At 35.9% G+C, this 20,445-nt stretch overlaps 1 protein-coding gene across 1 annotated transcript; it reads left to right on the top strand.

Moving 5' to 3' along the window:
- The first annotated feature begins 1,137 nt into the window (after positions 1–1,137).
- On the top strand, positions 1,138–2,613 carry LOC114841313 (retinoid-inducible serine carboxypeptidase-like). Its single transcript, XM_029126235.1, has 5 exons — positions 1,138–1,608; positions 1,669–1,779; positions 1,860–2,190; positions 2,252–2,481; positions 2,554–2,613. The coding sequence occupies exons 1-5, from the start codon at positions 1,138–1,140 to the stop codon at positions 2,611–2,613; spliced, it is 1,203 nt and encodes a 400-aa protein (XP_028982068.1).
- Positions 2,614–20,445: the final 17,832 nt, after the last annotated feature.

Below are 20,445 nucleotides of genomic sequence, written 5' to 3'. Positions count from 1 at the left end.
TTTCACCTGGGTCCCCTCCTAAAGAGCCCGTAGGCAGGGCTCATGGCTATTGACGCCAAAGGTAATCCCTGAAGACAAACAGAAATCAAAGATTAGATTTGTTGAGAATATTCAAAAATTCTTCTTCCACCTTCTTTCAAGTTGTTGTATCGATGTTCTCAGTCATAAATAAGGTGACGTACATTCATGGCCTCGCATTCTATTCCTCGCGTGGTACGCGGCTAACGCTTTCGGACATTCGAAAAAAGTTTAAATAGTTATTTCTTCTGCAAAGTAGTATTAAAGTGTTTTTGTCCAGCCGGTGTTCATAATCGAATTAATGATGTTGTGGATTTTAATTCTCGTATGTCCTGCGATTCACGGTAAGAGTATTTCTGAATCAAATAAGGAGAACGTTAGGTTGTAATCTAATACGCAGTTGACGTGTAGATTTTCGAAAACTTTTATCAAACAACTCTTTTTATTTTTTTATCGTAATTATCTAAACTTTACGGTTTATTCTGAATTAGATTCAGAGAATATTCTGCATTCAACTCGATCCATTTACAGTGTAAGTGATTGATAATAATGAGAGTTTACTTTTAGATTACAAGACTTTAGGAATTCATCTATGATAAGTATTATCTTTATCTACGGTGCAGAACCTTTTTGACTTCAATCATATAGACGGTACTATATTTTTTTATTTAGCCACAAACCTATTGGTTGGAGAGCTACAGAAGATATTCCGAATTCAGTTTGGTCACATTTTATGGAACACCATAGATGTTTCAATACGGTTGCCTATAAAAAAATAGGAATTGTTCTCCACTAGTAAACATTATTTAGGGAAATCCTAATCGTTGTTATGAGAAACCCTTCAAACGAACAATTTCAAATCGAAAATTAGAAATCATTTGAAATTATCTAGAATTATTCGAGATCACGAAGTCGGAGAAAAAATCCAATGAAATCACATGAAAGTAGTTATTTCAAGAAATCACATTAAAAGTGCTTTAAAATCACTTTAAAAGCACTTTGGAAAATTTTTGAAATCTCGTAAAATCATAAAACATGTGAATGCCCCCTCGACTATTTGTTTAATGATTAACTCACAGTTTATGACGTCATCGAATAGCTGTAGTGGAGAGAGAACGAATGGTACGAGGTTTCGGTGGAACTCCGCAGGATTGGGGAACGGAAGAGATCAGTGATGGTGCTTGGATGTTCTGGTGGCTGTATTTCGTCGATCCACCGGAAAAACCAGAGAATTTCGACGTTTACTCACGACCGTTAATCGTTTGGTTGGATGGAGGTCCCGGTGATGGCGGCAGTGGTAATGGGAATTTCCTTCAAATCGGTCCACTGGAAATCGATGGAGTCACTCATCGTAACACAACCTGGGTGAAAGATTACCATGTTCTCTTCATTGATGCACCAGTGGGCGCGGGTTTCAGTTACGTTTCTGATGCCAGTAAATACAGAAGAGAGGACGATGATATAGCTTCTGACATCCATGTTTGTTTGAAGAAGTTCTTCCATAAACACAAAGAATTCCAGAGTGTTCCAATGTATATTGTTGGCCATTCTTACGGTGCAAAACTAGCTGTTAAACTTGCTGAGCTCTTGGTAAGCTACGTCCAGTTCTCTTCAGAATGTTGTAGCTCACAAATTATCTGATTATTTCAGATCGACAGCGCTGAATCGCTTCCTAATAATCTGAAGGGTGTGGGACTCAGCAGTCCTTTCATATCGCCAGTGGACACAGCTTTATCTCTAGGAGAATACCACCACAAATTAGTATGAGCATCATTCGGATCTAATCTTTGAATCATATCAGTGTTTATTCGAGTGTAAGTCTGGGTCAACGTTCGTTACAGGGATTTCTGGATGATGCTCAGAGACTTGTCATTGAGGATGTTGCGAGAACGTTAGAAGCCGATGTAGAAGAGGAAAATTGGATCGAAGCATTCTGGGATAACATGAATGTTAGTCAGAATCTTGTGGGTTATACGACTTTCTGGAATTTGGAAAACGTTTCTGTTAAATCTCGACCTAGATTACACAGTGAGCTTAATGAAACTCAGGTTGATGGGTTTATGAACTCTGAAGTCAAGCAGGTCCTCGGTATCGCAACGAACTACGGAGAGCGATTCCGGGATGTTTATATTTCTTTGAACAGGACGTTCATCAAATCTGCGATTTCTTCGGGTAAATATACGAATTCATGCAAGTTTTCTGTGATCTACGAATAGTCTTTTGGTGATTTTAGTGAAGAAGCTGGTAGAGAAACCTGGGGTGAAGGTTGTTGTGTTTGCGGGTCAAATGGATGGAATTGTTCCGCACATCTCCACTGAGGCGTGGGTGAATAGAATCTTCCAGAAAGATGAGGAGTGGCTTCTTGCGTCAAGAAATCCACTCTTGATTGATGGGGCCATAGAGGGATTTGAAAAACATCACAAATCGTTCAGCATGTATTGGATTTTGAGAGCGGGACATCTGGTGAGAATCTTTGCGGGTTGATTATTGCCAAGTGGACATTTGCGAGTTCTAATAATTGACTGGATTTTTCAGGTTACACGGGATAATCCGAAGGCTGTTGAAGTCATTCTGAATAGGTTGACAAACGAATAGGTTGATGAACGAATATGGCGAAAACAGTGACTTAAAAGGTAATATGGAAGTAGCATTGAAATTACGTTTCGATCGATAATCTCCAGAACTCAAGAGGAAAAATTAACTCTTCTAAAAATTTCTTAAACAGAATTTCACTTTATTTTTATATTTTGTCGCGTCGTTTTTCCTGAAGATTTTTCTTCGTGAATATATGAGAATTATTCAACCCGTTTCAAGCTGTTATTTTCAAAATTGTTCAACCTGTTCTTAGCCTTTATATATAAAACATTTCCCTCAATCAAGATCATCGAATTTTCTCAAGACGCAAGGTATTGCTTTTTTTTTGTTATGACAAATATTCAAGATGTTTCGAGTATATGTTAAATATTTTCCATAATCAGCATGTGCCATTCTATCTGTTTATCACTAATCAATCTCAAGTCGGAAAAATAGTTTATTGGTGACCATTAAGGATGTACGATACCTTTTCGGCCAAAATTCACGTTTTTTTCATTTTTCTGACAAATTATTGATCGGATTGACGCGAAATAATATACCGTTTTTGCGTTTTATCATTATTGACTGACTCACGAAGTTTCATGGTAGTTCAATCATTTTCTTGCATTTTTTCTAAAGTTTTCTGAATTTCCGAAAATTTTGAGAAAAAATGCAGGAAAATGATTGCACGATCATGAAATTTCGTGAGTTATTAAGTAATGATCAAACGTAAAAACGGTATATTTTTTCACGTCAATCCAATCAACAATTTGCCAGAAAAATTTAAAAAACGTGAATTTTGGCGAAAAGGGTGTAATATATCGTTAAATGCAGAAGCAAATTAGTAATTCACGATGAAATTACAGGAAAAAAAAAGATTTTTAAGGAGACTGACGCAAAGATAGTATATTTCGTGTCGAGTGCCAATGGGGTTTTCGGCTCGTGTGAGGCTAGTGCGCCGCGAGGAAGGCGAGGTGTGCCAATCACTGACGAGGCGTGGGCGAACGATATTTTTCCATAGTGATTTTCACTTTTACCAGTTTGGGGAAGGGTCATCACCAATCCCCGAGCTGGGAAAAGTCAGAAGCAGTACGGAAAAAGATTTTTCCATTGGGCAGAGACATTATTGTTGAATCGAGAAATTTCCATTTGTACACATTCATTATTGATAAATAACATTAGGACATTATAATTATAGGATTATGGCTTTTCTGTTATCAAATTAATCTTGTATACATGACGTATTATTCCAGTCAAGTTTCTGTGTAAATAAAATCCTTTTAAAATTATTTCTGCATTATTTTCCGGAATTTTTAACGGTATCAATTTACGATTCCTCTTGACGACAATCGCTATGTCAAAGTTTTCGGTAATTTATTCAATAATGTAATCTCCAAACTGGAGGAAATGAAAGATCAGAAAGTGCGTGCTAAAAATCATGTGTTCACGTTGGTCAAGGTTATCATATTGAAGTCCATCGTAACAAATGATGTGTCACAAATTTATTTATTATTTTATTACTTTAATGTCGACAGATTTCGAAGATCCCTTAATGACTGCCACGGGCGCAACGTGGCAAGCGTATCCTATTAAAATGTCTCTTTAATGGGATACGCTTGTCACGTAGCGCCCACACTTGACTTATCGCTGTAATAAAAAAACGTAATAAACTTCCAAATGCAACAATTAAATGCAAGAAGGGAATTGATTTTTTTGTGATACGGCCCTAAAAAGTTTGTTCCAGAAAGGTTTCGCGGGCGTAAATTGTTTGTTCAGAGGTCGTCCGTAAAAAACTAAACATTTTATGCGTGCAAAAACGTGGAATTTTACGTACTTGTACCACAGTATACTATTATGTTACAATTACGCAATCCATTACAGCGTCAGTCAACTTATTGTCATTGAAAAATCAGTACTTGCCTTTCTACGTATTGAAGGACATGACCGTTGTGGAATAGAATAGAATCATTGGAAAAAACCGCTAGTCACGTCGCCCCTCAAAAAGCCACTGCTGATACTACCAAAATCTGTACTCATTAAGAAATCGATCCCCACCGCCAAAAAGATTGTTTCGGTCGAATGGGAAATAGCACAATCATGAGGGTTAAAGTAAGTTTTATGCTTGCGTTCTGTTCCACTCTTCTATTCAACTCTTATAAACCGACAGGGCGATACTCCTGAGTTAACAATTAAGCTGACTCCAGTTATTCACGACTTTTATTTCATTTTATGTTTTGTTTGATTAAATTAAATTGCAAGACAGCAATTCGTGTTAATGTCTTCAAGTGATATTTTTAAATTATTGCTGAATGATTTATAAATTGAGTTTTTAATAATCCGTTGACCTTACGACCACTTTCTCCTTCTTTCACATGAGACATTTATATGTTTTGTTGCCCTTTTGTTCCTCTCATTTGACTCTCGTGATTATCGATCCTTATAAGCGTTTCTCCTTTCTACTCCCTTTTTCGGGTTAATGACGGCTAAGTGTGTTTGTAATATACCTCCCTCAGTACCCTCCCATCATTGATTTCAATAATTCCAGAGGAAACGGTTCTGCAAATCACAGTCTCACTCAATAAAACTCAATCCTCCTTCACCTAATCCGTTTTCTCTTCCAATAAAAACCCCCAGAATTGAGTTAGAAAAAGGAAAATAAAACAGGAGAAGAACGGAAATGAGAAGAAAGGAAAAGAAACATTCGATCAAGCAGTTTATGCAAATTGCATGGATCACACCTGCCTCCCTCGAGGCGATGGCGCGTAGTCCCCCGGGGTTGGAGTCGCTGGACGACCTCCCACACTACCGTCTAAAACCTCCGAAATCGAGACGTGGAGCGCAGCTGGAGTCGAATGAGAGAGGATTCATCGAATCAAAATCCCGTGCGACAGCTGCCCCTCGCTTTTAGTCCATCACTGGTGCTGAATCTTTTTTCGATCCCATCAACATTTTGTGGCGGTAACTGAGAGTCAGTTCTTGATACCAGTTGACCATTTCTGTTTATACGATCGACTCCGTACTCTGCATTTGAAATAGGTAGAGATTGTGAAACCCTTTTCGGAACTGGGGACATTTCAGGTGCTGTCGTATTTTTAAAACATGGAAAAGGAGTTGTTGGCTTTTTTGGAGGGCGATTTTTTTAGCCCGATAAATTGGAAAAAAAATGCCAGAGACATTTCAAGCGTTGAATATTCACAATTTCCATATTTTTTTGCATCGGAGCATTTCCATTCGAGGGAAAAAATGTGAGGTATTTTTATGAATAAATGGCGAGTTCTGTTTACGGGAGGAATTGATGGATTTTTTCCTCTGAGGTTTGAGATTTTTCACAGGTGTTGGGGCCTAATAATTAGACGTGGAAACGTTAGTACGTACGAGAGGAGATACCGTATTTCAATAAGTATTCACAGCCCAGAGGTGGAATTTTTGCATATCTCTTTCAACCCTAACGTACAGCAGGTCTCGGAGTAATTGGCGAGCGAAGGAGGGCCGTCGGGGCCAATGGTGATGGCATATCGTTTCACCAGTAGGACGCACGCCTCAAAGCAGATTCGAAGATTCGATGGATCGATAGCACCACCGGTTAACGGGTAAATATAGAGCTTGAGAGATATTCTTGATTTATCATCGTTCACCAAGCGCCGAAGATATTTCGAGATTGTTACCTGCAAAAGGAGGGAAAATATTGAGTAATAAAAATATGTCAATCTCAATCGCGTTATCGAAATGAACATCCTCGTTACAATCGAATAATAGTTTCTTGTTCACGTGAAGTGGTGAGGAATATTTTGAGCCACCATCGATGCTTCTGATGCATTGCAATGTATTTATTTATTTCACTGTTCGAAACTGTTAGAAATTTTTTTAAATTCAAGTAACAGATATATTTGAAGTTTGATTATTCGGAACTTGAATTCAATTTCAGACTAAATTGCTCATGGAATTACTGATTCACCTTTGAAATTCAATAAAATTAAGTTTTTCATAATGAATGATCCTTAAGTAAACTTAATTTTATTGAATTTTCAATGACAATTTGGATTTTCATATGTATCGCGAAAATTAAGCGTAACATTCAGTTGAATTTTCAAGAGATTAAAAATTCAGAAGAAAAGTTCCCTGAATTTTCATGATTTTCAGTCATTTTCATTGTCGTATGAACCTGAGAAATCAAATTTAATTGAATATTCAAGAAAATTGACTAATTTATCAATAACAAGATCAATGGAAATTCCATTTCAAGATTTTTTACTTGAAATTTCAAGAGTAATTTTCTGACAGTGTTGAATTGATTTGATATCTCCTACGTTCATCAATAAATTCAGGGCTTCAATAAATTGGAAGAAAACGGATGGGTCACTTCAAAAGTCTTATTGTCGTTGTTATGAATTATTAGTGACTGAATAGTTTTCAAGTGTCTTGAATTGAGACAAAAAAAATATTTTCATCGCTTGAGCGTGAAGTGAAATGTTACACACGCTCCGCATGGGCAAAATCCTATTTTCTACACATTGTGATGAAAAATAGGGCTTGATATTCACGAAAAAAGTGTCCTTTGAAACTTCGAAGGGTAACACTCGCTTGCGGAGAGCGCTACACCCACACAAATTGTTCATTTGAATCAAATAAAAATCTTTAAAAAATCTATAAAAATTTCCAACGCTCATGTAGACTTATTTCAAACCTCCAGATGGACATTTTATTCACATTCTCGGCGAATTAATGATTAGTGTTTTAAATTTTAAAAAATCTTCATTTGAAGTTTTTTACTCCTTTCAAAAGAAAGGATTTACTTGTCTGAATAAAAGAATTTATTAATTTCAAATAAATAGTTTTTTTGTTTTGAGAAAATCATATTTTCATGTATTTTGTAAAGATAGATTCTTGAAAATTAGAGCCGACGTGCTGGAAATAAATTTTTTTTATTGTGAAATCATTTTTCCCTGGAGAAAACCCATTCCATTATACAAATATTCAAGGAATAATGAAATCGTCAACAAAACTAGAAAAACGTGAACATGAAAAAAATGTTTTGTTACATTCTACAGATTTCAAATATCCGTTATTTTCAGGATATTGAAAATAACAATCGCCGATGTTTGTCATAGACTATTCCACCCACGGTGATGAATTAATATTCCACACATTGATGGACGAGACTTTTATCGAATGGCCGTTGAAACTTTATAGTTATGATGGAGTGAGCGGAATAAAAAAGCGAGTACACAATTTTTATGCTTCTCTGGAGCTGAACAAACAAATAACAACGAAAATATCGTTGCAAGTTCATTGATTCTTCAGTTATTCCTGCGGCATGCAGAGAATTAGGTTGACTGCGCCGAGTAAATGTACGTGAGCACATAAATCATCAGCCATTAGCATACGTAACATCTAGAAATTCAATATTTATGTCTCCGATCAAAGATTGACGGAAATTCCAGGATTTCTAGAATAAAAACTCCCCCTTTTTTGCAATTATGAGGAATGCAAGATAGGCGTAGGGGAATATACTGCCTTCTGCACTGAGAGAAAAAATTAGCACTGCCGAAAGAATATAAGTCCCACGTACTTTAGGAAAACTAACCAACTTGAGAGGATAAAATTGAATATTTTTCACAAAAATTGAATTTTTGTCGTGATCACCAGAAATATCCCTAGAAGAATTCGAACTGTTAACAGAGAAAAATATAATCTATTGTACGACAATCATTGATCTAAGAGAAGTCCATAGGTTTATACGATAGAATGAATACGTTGACGAGAAAAGAATATTTTTTTCTCAAAAAAAATTGTCCGCTCGAAATTATTTAGTTCTGCCAATAAAACAGTTTTCGGAAAGAAAATTGTAGTTTCCTCTTGAAATTATCATTCGACGAATGTAGTAACCCGAAAGACATAAATGTCTCACGAGAACAATTCAGTGTGAAGTGGTAAACGGAAATAAGTCGACTTACATATCTCCCAGTTGGGTTTTTGAGCAATATTTCTGAATCTAAGGGAGATAGCTAAATTTTTGTAATTACATTTGTTGTAGCACTCGATCGGCTCCACAAAAAAGTTTATAACAGAAATTTTGCTATCTCCCTTCCATTCCGAGATATTGATTGAAAACTGGTCAATAGTCAAAATTGACTTATTTCCTTTTACCACTTCACGGAGAGAAATTTTCTAGATAGATTTTAGTACGAGTACTGGAAAAAATTGCAATCTACCGGCTGTGAAAAATTCTAGTGCTGTTAAGGTAAAATTTCTTGGTATTTCTACAGAAATACGGGCAAAAATTCACGTTTTCCCCAATAAAATTTCTAGTGCCGGCACTAGAATTTTTTCCTGGCCGTCATTTTGTGCCTCTTTTCCTGTGCTAGCACTAGACTTTTTCTAAAAAATTTCTCCGTGTTCGCTACTGAATTACCACTACGAAAATTATAACATTTTGGTGGAAACATTCTTTTTCATCAACATGTAAATTGATTTAAAACGACAAAAGATCTCTTCAGGGAAACATAAGGCCTTGCAGTTGATCGATTAAAGCATGAAAATTGCAACAAACACTCCCATTCACTCCAACCCCTTCCAGAAGTATCGAATGGCTTCGTTTAATGAATTGTAATTTATTCATTGATTTTAGTGGAATTATGAATACCATTAAAGATGCGTAAAAATTTTCCGAAACTTTATACACGACTAATTGGAGAGAGGGTTAAAAGCTCTCGAAACCAAAACTCCGAGGGGGCAAGGGCGGAAGTACATGGTGAAGTGGAATATGTGTAATTTCTCGCCCCCAAATCCTATCTACATGGGCCATCTCCGGGGAATTTGTGCTTTCTGGTGTCCGGCTATAATTTATTCCGAGAAAATCCATTCTCTTCCGGCTTCCACACTCTCTTCTACACGATGAAATTATCTGTAGCTTTATGGCTACCATCTAATTCAGGATTTGATAATATTTTGCTGGTAAATTATATGAGGAGGAAGAAGGATTCAGGTGGATTTAGCGGAGGAACGATAATAAAAGTGTTTCATAGAACGTAATCACAATTAATTTCAATTGCCTGGTACGCGAATGAAGGCGAAGAGTTGCTTCCTTGATAAACTGTGATGAAATGCATTTTTCTGTAGACGAAAATGATTTTTCACCCATCGCGTTCATTAAAATTTCACTTCCATTCGTCACCATGACCTGCAGATGGGTACAAGAAAATAATCTACCGGTGTGTGAAGATTTATTGCACATTAATTTTTTATATCCATAGGTATGTTTTTTTTAGTGAACGAATCGTAAAATATCCTCCACAAATAGGTATTTTTTCATTGAACTACACATTGCTTCACGATTACCTTGCTCACAGTAAAATTTGCTAGGATTGCCTAGATAATTTTTATCCAACTTCTTGTAAATCTTTATCACATTTTAGTTTCATTGAAATTTCAAGGAGTTTCGTCATTGATAATTCTGAATTTCATGGGAGAATGAATGAGAATTGTAAATTTCAGTTCCATTATACCATCAAAATTGATAGAAGTCAGTAGAACTCCGGTAAATATATTCTTAAATTTTCAATGAATTAAAAATTCAGAAGGATTTAGCACTAAATATTTCAGAATTGTAAATTTCAGTTGAATTAATCCACAAAAATGAATAGAAATCAGTAGAATTGCGGTGAATATATTCTTAAATTTTCAATAATTCGAGTATTCAGGGCAATGTGGTACTGAATATTCATTTTTTCATTAAAAAATCAAATAAGTTATGGAATTCTCATTTTGATGCTGTTCACAAATTTGAAATTTCATGATTTCTTTCCCCTTGAATCGCATTGAATGTCACTCTTCTGAAAATTACTAGTCAACCGTCCATGAAATTTCAAAGTTTTTCTAACAGCCTCTCCCGCAGCATCTGACCAAAATGAATCTTCAATAACTCCAAAAATATTGACTTAAATGACTCCAAGAATATTGAAAAAAAAACGGTATCTCTCTCCACGTATCGTATTCCGTCCCATCTGAAACTCCTTTATCCACCCATGTAGCTTTCAGTCTAAAGCATACCCAGAACAAGCCCAGAATTTTATGGTGAAGAGGTGGAAGTTGGCTTGTTGTAGTGGAGAAAACGGCGGTAAAGAAGGAACGGTTTAGCTTTCCTAGAAAGAATGGCAGTTTCACTTGCACACTCAGTCGTTCTTTTTGCCCCACTCGCTTTCCAGATGGGGTGCATAAAATATTGAAATCGTGCTTATAGCCTGCAGCTTCTACCACTCCGAATGCTGGATTGAAACACATTGCTGTTGGTATATCGGGGTCCACTCATTTCCGGGGATATCGCTTCGATGCTGACTCGCTGCCATTTTTTACCCCTTCAAGATCAATTTGTTCATTCTGCAACCAAAAACAGGAACGGGGCAATGACTTCGACAATATCTTCTTGACTGGTGTAAACACTTGAGAAGAATTGGAGATTATCAAAAATGAAGAATGAAAAATGACTATTCAATTCAAATTGTAATTCTGTTTACAATTTTTTTTATAGTTGAAAATGTTGAATGGAATTTATCGGAGAGTTAACTGGGAATTCAATGAATTTCGCAATTTTTGAACAGCAGAAACACATGAACTCCTCAATTCACTTGATTTTTTAGTAAAAATATGAATATTTAGTACGAAATTACGCAGAATTGCCAATTGATTGAAAATTGAACGACAATTGGCAATTGGCTTGCTAATTAATTATTCCACAGAAATTTGCATTTTCAATTACGAAATTCCTTGAAATTTCAGATGAACTATAATGCAATCAAAATTTTCAAGAACGATTACAGAAATTTCAGCCAAAATTTCTAACAGTGAATTTTCAATGGCACAATGATAAAAAGCAGTGAAAAAAATCTTAAATCTTAGGAATTTTGTGTTATCAATTTTAAAAAATTAGGAATCAATTCTTAAAAACTCCGGATGAATTCCGGAAAATGAAACTTTATTCTCCGCGTATGGAAAACCCTGCACTATTTCTAATTACTGGATGATTCGAAATCATAGGATCATCGAATCCGAAATGGGATTCTGTACTTTTAAAAACATATTGCTGAATTTTTCAGAAAAAAATCTTGAATTCGATTTAAGATGAACAAGTCAATGGAATTTCATGTTTCTCTGCAAATTCAAATAGAGTCCCAATTTTTTAGCGATAAGAAGACAGGAATTCTATAGTTTACATGAATTTTCAAGTGAAAATGAATATTCACTGCCAAATTCCTTTAAATTTTCAGGACATTTCTCCGAAATTCTGTTAATTCCCGGAACTTTGAAGGAATTTTCCTGATTTTTCATTAATTTCCCGGAATAATTCACAGTTTCCACCGATTTTTCCATGAAATTATGAATCTCAATGACAAAATGCCTTCAAATTTCCGTGAAAAGTTTACCTATTAAAAACTTCCAAGACTTCCTTGAAATTTCAGTGTAAAAAATTCAACAGTTTAATTAATCTTAATTAATTTTTCATCAAACATCTCTCCGAATAAATTACATCTATTGAAGCTTTCCAACCTACTGATGCATTACCCTCCCTTGAATTAAGCCTGTCCATCAGAATTTGGAATCAATGGCTCACTCGATTCCCAGCACAACTCCTAAATTCGCCTCCCCTCCATAAATCTCTCCCCCAATTTCGTCCACGATCGTGACGTATTCAACGATAGGGAACCTTGCTCCGTAAACATTATGCAAATGTACCAGTGAAGCATCAGCGTGCATTCAAGTATATACCGTTGATACTGCTAAAATCCACGGGTCCACCCCACACTCCAGCCCCCTGGTAAATTCCAATGAGAGAGAAGAGAACCGACCATTTGTGATTTTTCTCCAGCTGCATGAGACCGTCTTCTGGCACACGTTGAATTTCATCCACCTCGGGATTAGTTTTCGCAAGAATCCCGGGAACTCCTTCGCATCAGTAAACATCGGATACAGGATAAAAGAGTATTGCAATATTTCGAGTCACGTAACACAATAAATTGTCCGGAGATATAATATACTAAGGGCTCCGGTTGAGATTGGATGGATCAGATTTCATGAATTCTCTGAGACCGTAATGAGTTTATTTGCTCTAGTATATCATCGTTTTGGAATAAGTTTCTGCCAGATATAAATTGGAGATATTTAGACGCACTGTTGGAATTTTTTTTTTGAAAATTAAGCGATAAATGTATTTAAATTCTCAATGTTGAGAATTTGAATTCAAGTTAAGATGAACTCGTTCATAAAATCTCTCATTTAGCTAGGAAATTCAGGACGATTGGGTTTTCCATGTTAGATTATCATTGACATTTCAAGACATCCAGAATTCTCAAACTTTTTGCGGAAATTGAACATACCATGAAACTGAATTTTCAGTGGATTGAAAATTCAGGAAAATTGCTGGTTGAAGTTTCAAAATACTTAATAATTTTCATTGTCATGTGATCACATGACCCACATATAACCCCTAGCATCCTTATTCAGACCCTTGTGACCCTTAATCTGACCCTCGCAACTCTTATTTTAACCCTCATGACTCATCATAAAAAAAATCATAAACAAGGGTCAACATAATGACATTAAATAATGGTCAGGATTCATGACCATTATTTTCACCCTTGTGATCCTCAATTGTAAAGTCTTAATTTTGAGTACCAAATTTTTATCACTCCAAGTCGATTTCGATTTTAATAATATAAAAAATGTTACAAAATAAAATTTTTATCATATAAAAAGTACCTATCCCCAACCTCATTCCCTCTCTAATTATTCCCCACCGAAAAAAAACACAAGGCCCCATTAAACCTAAAACCCTAATCACCCCTCCCCCCAAAGTGCATTAAAAAACCCCAAATAAAAAACCTCCAAAAGCAGCATCCACAGTTACTCAGGAGACTTCTCTTCCCGCTGAATACAATTTCGTGCTCGTCGGTCTGCAAGTAACAAGGAACAACTTTTTCCTTTCGAGCTTTATAGACCACGACTGAGGGGGTGAAACTCCCCGCTTTCTCTTTCTCCTCCTCCCCCTCCCCTGTTTTTCCCCACCTTAAATGACGAAGGTGCGAGGTATACACTTGCTGGTGAAAATGTGCTGGCGTTGGCCGTACAATTCCTCAAGCCCTAATGCTGAGTGTGCAAGAAAACTCAGGTCTAGTACTTTTAGGTTGGTGGAACACCGTTAGCGTGAGTTAGACGGAGGGTGAGCCACGATCACCACACTCACCCCTCCCCTGCACTTTTCTCCGTTACTTTTATTTTTATATTTTTTTTTCCATCCCTCACCGAGAAGACGTGAAAGTTAGGGGTCTCCGCTAGGCCAAGAGCAACGAGTACGAGGCCAAAAGGGAGTCAGAGGAGGGTAGATAGGAAGCAGTATCACCCGGCAGTTTCCCATGAGGCAAACAGTTGCTCCAGCACCTCAGAATCGTCGACGTTAAGTACTCGGAGTAGTGAGAATTAACAGTAAGGAACTAGTGTGCACATGGCCCAATGAGAAACTTCCACTTTCTTCATTCTCCCCTTCGAGTAGTTCTTTCTGCCTTCACACCCATTCGAGAATTCCTGCACACGTCAAATAATGTATCCCCTGGTATTTCCACCCTCATCCACTCGCGGTTCTCGGATTTTCCGCCCTGTTCTTGAAATTTTGCGCAATACTAAATTGGAGGACGGATGAGTTGTCTAGTTTCTCGAACAAATACGTGAGTGAAGATAAATAGACATTGCGCTTGAGGTGGCGGGTTCCAGGGGGTGGGGTTAACGGCTTTACATGAAAATTGTACCAAAATGTTCTGATAATTCACCTGTACAACATATTCAAACTGTAGTGAAGTGGTAAACTGGGATAAATGCAATTTTTTCGAAAAATTCTCTCAAACGTGGTCAAATTTTTGAACTCTCCTAAAAAAGTTTCATTGTTGCACTTATCCCAGTTTACCACTTCGCTACAGAAAATGGAGAGGGTTAGGGTATTTCGCTAATTTTGTTAATCTTTATTTAAGGATATCCAAGTGCCTTTTGCAGGTCGACTACACAAGAGATTGAAGCATTTTTAATGATAAAATTTGTCATCTCAATTTGTCCGCGAATTTTTATGAAGCCCGCGTAAAAAGCGAGTGAAAACCTATGACTCAATGAGAAACTTCTACTTTCTTCATTCTCCCCTTCGAGTAGTTCTTTCTGCCTTCACACCCATTCGAGAATTCCTGCACACGTCAAATAATGTATCCCCTGGTATTTCCACCCTCATCCACTCGCGGTTCTCGGATTTTCCGCCCTGTTCTTGAAATTTTGCGCAATACTAAATTGGAGGACGGATGAGTTGTCTAGTTTCTCGAACAAATACGTGAGTGAAGATAAATAGACATTGCGCTTGAGGTGGCGGGTTTCAGGGGGTGGGGTTAACGCCTTTACATGAAAATTGTACCAAAATGTTCTGATAATTCACCTGTACAACATATTCAAACTGTAGTGAAGTGGTAAACTGGGATAAATGCAATTTTTTCGAAAAATTCTCTCAAACGTGGTCAAATTTTTGAACTCTCCTAAAAAAGTTTCATTGTTGCACTTATCCCAGTTTACCACTTCGCTACAGAAAATGGAGAGGGTTAGGGTATTTCGCTAATTTTGTTAATCTTTATTTAAGGATATCCAAGTGCCTTTTGCAGGTCGACTACACAAGAGATTGAAGCATTTTTAATGATAAAATTTGTCATCTCAATTTGTCCGCGAATTTTTATGAAGCCCGCGTAAAAAGCGAGTGAAAACCTATGACTCAATGAGAAACTTCTACTTTCTTCATTCTCCCCTTCGAGTAGTTCTTTCTGCCTTCACACCCATTCGAGAATTCCTGCACACGTCAAATAATGTATCCCCTGGTATTTCCACCCTCATCCACTCGCGGTTCTCGGATTTTCTGCCCTGTTCTTGAAATTTTGCGCAATACTAAATTGGAGGACAGATGAGTTGTCTAGTTTCTCGAACAAATACGTGAGTGAAGATAAATAGACATTGCGTTTGAGGTGGTGGGTTTCAGGGGGTGAGGTTAACGGCTTTACATGAAAATTGTACCAAAATGTTCTGATAATTCAGCTGTACAGCACACTAAAATGGAGCGGGTCAGGGTATTTCTCTAATTTTGTTAATCTTTATTTGAGGATATCTAAATATCTTTTGGAGTTCAACCATACTATAGATTCAACCATGTTTAATAATCAAATTTTCCATTTAAATTGCGTGAGAAAAATTTGAAAAAATCATGAATCTTCTGTCTCATTCAAATTACATTTTGCATAGAATTATTATTTTTTCATCACTTGTGCGTAAAGTGAAATTTTACTTCTTCTCAGTGGAGAATCTAATTTATTTTCCATTTTCGTTGTAAAACCCTTCAACTTAATCTCCAATGCCGCTTATATATTTAAACATTCCTCTAACTACTGGAATACAGATAATTTTTTACAGTATTCGTGTAAAAATCAATGATAATTACCCAGAACATTGTCCCCAATAATGATTTCTCGGGTTATCAGTTGACAGTTATTTTCGGATCACATTTTTATGTTCGTTTTAATATCTTCATCCAAAATAACACACCTGCAAAGCCAACAGTTAACAGATCCTCGAAGCAGGAATGATCAATTCATAAGTCAATGACGAATTGGATTATCTGATTTATGTTCCATTTTCGTTGCGAAATCTTTTAACTCAATTTCCAATGCGGCGTATATATTTAAACATTCCTCCAACTGTTGAAATAAAGATATTTTCTTGCGGTATTTAAGTAAAAATACATGAGAATTGCCCAGAACATGGTCCTAAATAATGATTTCTCGAATTGTTAGTTGATATTCGCAAAAACCAACAGTGAACGGATACTCGAAGCTGGAATAATCAATATATATGACAGTGACTAATTGACATGATCACTTTAACTCAATTGCCAATGCTCATTATATATTTGAACGTTACTGAGGTATATTCACTGCTGAGGTAGAGATATTTTTTGCAGTATTCGAATCAAAATTGATGAGAATTACCCAGACTCCCCAATAATACAAGATTGGTTTAAATCCTCATACTGTAACAAAAATAACACCGATGAGAAATTAACTCTGGGAAAACTCCGGGTTTATTGCTTTTCCAAGGGTAACAAATATTAAGTAATTGACAGCTATTATTTACAGCAGATTCAGTAAATCTTCAAACTCTCATAAAATACAATTGAAAATAACTTGACTGTGATTTCTCAATTTAGTTTGATTAATTATCGATGTACGAGGTTTCGATATACCGCTAGGTTTTTCTATAAAGTTTTTTCCTGCGTAAGATTATAACTGATATTTCGATAACATCTACAATTTTCAAATTCATTGCAGAAATTGAACATCACATTGAGCTGAGTTTTCAAATTATTTGATAATTTTCATTATCATGTGGATCTGAAAATTGCAGTTCCATTGAATACTCCCGAATTCAACTGATTTTTTAATAACAAAATACCTAAAAATGTCGTGTGAATGAGTGATTGTTAAAAATTTCAAAATTTTTACTTAAAATTTCTTTAGTAATTTTAGAAAACTTAAGTTGAAGTTATTCCAAAGCTTCCATACTGGAAAGCAATAAATAAATAATGACAACAAAAATTATTAATCATCAATTTAGCGATTATTGAGTCAAATATTGGCATTCTTATAATCCATCAATCCGAATAATGCAAAATTTCCTGAATATCTGGACAATGCAATGTCACATGTTCCACACCGCTTTTTATTCATAATATACCTATCCGCCGGAAAAAATACAAGCATTTGTAAACGTGAGCGACATGGGCCGTTACATACCGCTGCTGAAAGTGAAATAAACGACAAAAATCACGCAAAGTTCGCCTCATTCATAGCTCCACACGCATACCCAACCTTGATTGTAATTGAGTCCAGTTTATGGTAGAACTCATTGCAACTCCCTCAATCCCAGTACAGACATACACATTGCAATTGCTGCTGATGCCATGCGCGGATAATTAATGCAAATGCAGCGTGTTTAGTCGAAAAGCATAAATAATTAATCCGACATTATGAGTTCTGGGAATAGGTGGGAAAGCCATTTAAGTTGACCTGCTACTGACGTTATTTTGCTTGTTAAGAAATAGGGCGGGTAGAAGCATAAACATGTACAAAATAAATTGTGTAAATTGTGGAATTCGCTAGGTTTCTGTTATTTCAGGGCGTGACGACAGTGTAAATACATAGGAAGTTATTTTTGAAGAGCTAGGACGGACATTGAAGCGACTGCACATGTGATATTCAACATCAAAGAAAAGCATAGGATTGCCATTACGCTGTAACAAGATATTTTTGTTAATTCACGATTCTACTGGAATTTCAGAGAATTTTCCCACTGAAACTTCACAATTTGATGGAAAAATCGAGGGAAACTGTAAATCTCAGTTCAATTATTCCATAAAAATTAATTAAAATCAGGAAAAGTCAGGTGAATATATTCTTGAATTGTGAAAAAACGAATACTTGGCGAATATGAAATAATCTGATTCTCTGTTCCTTTAAAATAAAGTTTTGAGTTGCATAAATGACTCTGAATAGTTGAGAAGCTTAGAGTTCCTTAGAAATGAAAAAATTGTTATCTTTATTACCTTCTATAAAAAAATTTGTCTTTATGGTGTTCGAGTTTCATTTAATGTGATAGCATTTGTGATCCTTGTGACCCTGCAGTTTCAGAAATCTGTCCTCAAAATTTCAAGGAAAACAAATCTTAAAATTCTAAACACTAATCTACATAAAATTTCCGAAAAATTACCGAACAATTCCAGTAATCGTGGAGCGAACGAAAATTTACTGGAAAATTTCTACTGAGAGTAATTTGTCCTGAAACTGTAAAATTTATCGTGCATCCCAACAAAAATTATCCCGGTGAACGTGAATGATTGCTCAATATTGCGCATAATTTTTCTATAACTTAGAATGATATTATACAATTTCACTTCCTTTCACTATTCAATCATATTCATTCAATTTAAACGCACCCTTTCTCCCCTTTCACTCTTCATTTTCTCATTATACCGAGATAAAAACAATATTTATCTTCCCTTGTCTTCCGCTAACACGAAACCTTTCAATAAAAACAAAGCCCTGATATCTCTCCAGCACAATGGAAATATGAAAGAAATACTCACACACAAGGACTATTGATTCTCGGTTGCGGCCGTATCTTCACTTTTCCAAGTTTTAGTATCAAAAGCTTTTGGTGAATGGAATCGATTTACTTCCAGAAGAAAATTCCACCAAAAACCTTTCACCATTTGATGGGTGATGTTACTTCTACCTAGAATTCCTTTATTTCACATCTCACTGGCTCTCTATTTCTATTTCAATCGGTTTTTTTGAGGTGATACATATCGTTCATTTTTCAAAATAGTTTTTGTTCACCCATGAAGAAAATTGGTTTTGATGGGAGGAAAACAGTCGATAATTTTCTAAGATGCAAATCAAAACGGTGATATTTGTCTCATAATTAATTGTTGTTTATTTTTTTTGAAGCAGGCGCTTTTGAATTTTCATAATTTTTTAATTTCATTGAACATTCAAGAAATTGATTGACCCATCAGTAACACGCGAAGAGAATGCAGCTGGAACTAGCGAAAGATTCGGCAGCAAAAGATTTGTCTTATGCGAATCTAGGGGTGTATAAATGTTTTTAAATAGTGTACAAACTCTTTCGCACTAAAAAAACATTTGTGCATATGATTATTTGACTCTCCCACACTTAAATATCCCCTAAATTGAATTTTCCGCTGACGAATATTCTGCTAGTTTCAGCTTCATGCGAAGAGGACAGATAAATAAAAATTACTTAGAAAATTGTGGCAAATTTTAATGTACGAAAGATAATCGTGAAGCGAAATAATTCATTGAAAAAATACCTCTTTGTGAATTATGCTTCTGTACAGAAAAATTTCCCACACCGATAGGGTATTTTTTTCCTTCACTCATCTCAACGTCATGGGGACGAATGGAAATTGTGAAATTTTAGCTGGGCCAACGGAGAAAAATGCACTACATTGTTAAAAATTTTCGTTTGGATTTTCCGCGGCAAATTCCGCAAATTTTTATCGTGATTAATTTTCACTGAAATTTCACGAAATTTCGTCATTAAAAAAGCAAATATTCCATTGATTTTCTGTTCGAATGATCTGGAAATCAATCAAATACTTTTTTTTTCATTTATAATGAAATACTTGATTTTTCGGTTAAATTATTCTGTGAAAATTCAGAAAAATCAGGAAAATTCAGGGAAAAATTGAAAATTTATGCCCTTTTGTTCCTGAATATTCATGTTTCATTAAAAATTCAATCAAGTTGTGACATTTCCATCTCACTCCCACTGAATGATCACGATTTTCCTGGAATTCTGCCTAAAACTCAAAACGTCACTCCCATGAGAATTCCTACCATATTTTCCATGAAATTTCGAAAAAATTTTAAACTAAAATATCGAGGAAAATGTACTGAAAATCGAGTTCACTCCACGATTACTTAACTCGTTCGATAATTTTTCTCCAATTTTTTTCTCCATCTGCAAACAAAAAATCGGGAGTTGAAGGGGAGAAAAGTCACATTCAAATTGAATGCATTTAATGGAATAGTGGAAGTCCTGAGATGCACACCGAGCGTATTCCGAATGTTCACATATCACCAGCAGAATAATGCCCTCGCCCATGGAGCTGACGTTCTCCAGTCACCGATAAATACTGAATGTGTCTTAATATCCCACCCCACCGTTGAAATTTTTTATCCCCTATCTACCGGATGCTTCATCCCCCCC

The sequence above is a fragment of the Diachasma alloeum genome, unplaced genomic scaffold (genome assembly GCF_001412515.2).
Source record: "Diachasma alloeum isolate Michigan unplaced genomic scaffold, Dall2.0 Dall_scaffold_00316, whole genome shotgun sequence".
NCBI lineage: Eukaryota > Metazoa > Arthropoda > Insecta > Hymenoptera > Braconidae > Diachasma > Diachasma alloeum.
The sequence above is the reverse complement of the archived record's forward strand: the minus strand, read 5'-3'. Positions and strand labels throughout refer to the sequence as shown.

Bases quoted from the DNA above. Each gene is read 5' to 3' on its own strand.
- LOC114841313 (XM_029126235.1), top strand. From the start codon at position 1,138: ATGGTACGAGGTTTCGGTGGAACTCCGCAGGATTGGGGAACGGAAGAG. The intron at 2,191-2,251 runs GTAAATATACGA...TGGTGATTTTAG, and splicing joins CAAATCTGCGATTTCTTCGG to TGAAGAAGCTGGTAGAGAAA. The intron at 2,482-2,553 runs GTGAGAATCTTT...TGGATTTTTCAG, and splicing joins TTTTGAGAGCGGGACATCTG to GTTACACGGGATAATCCGAA.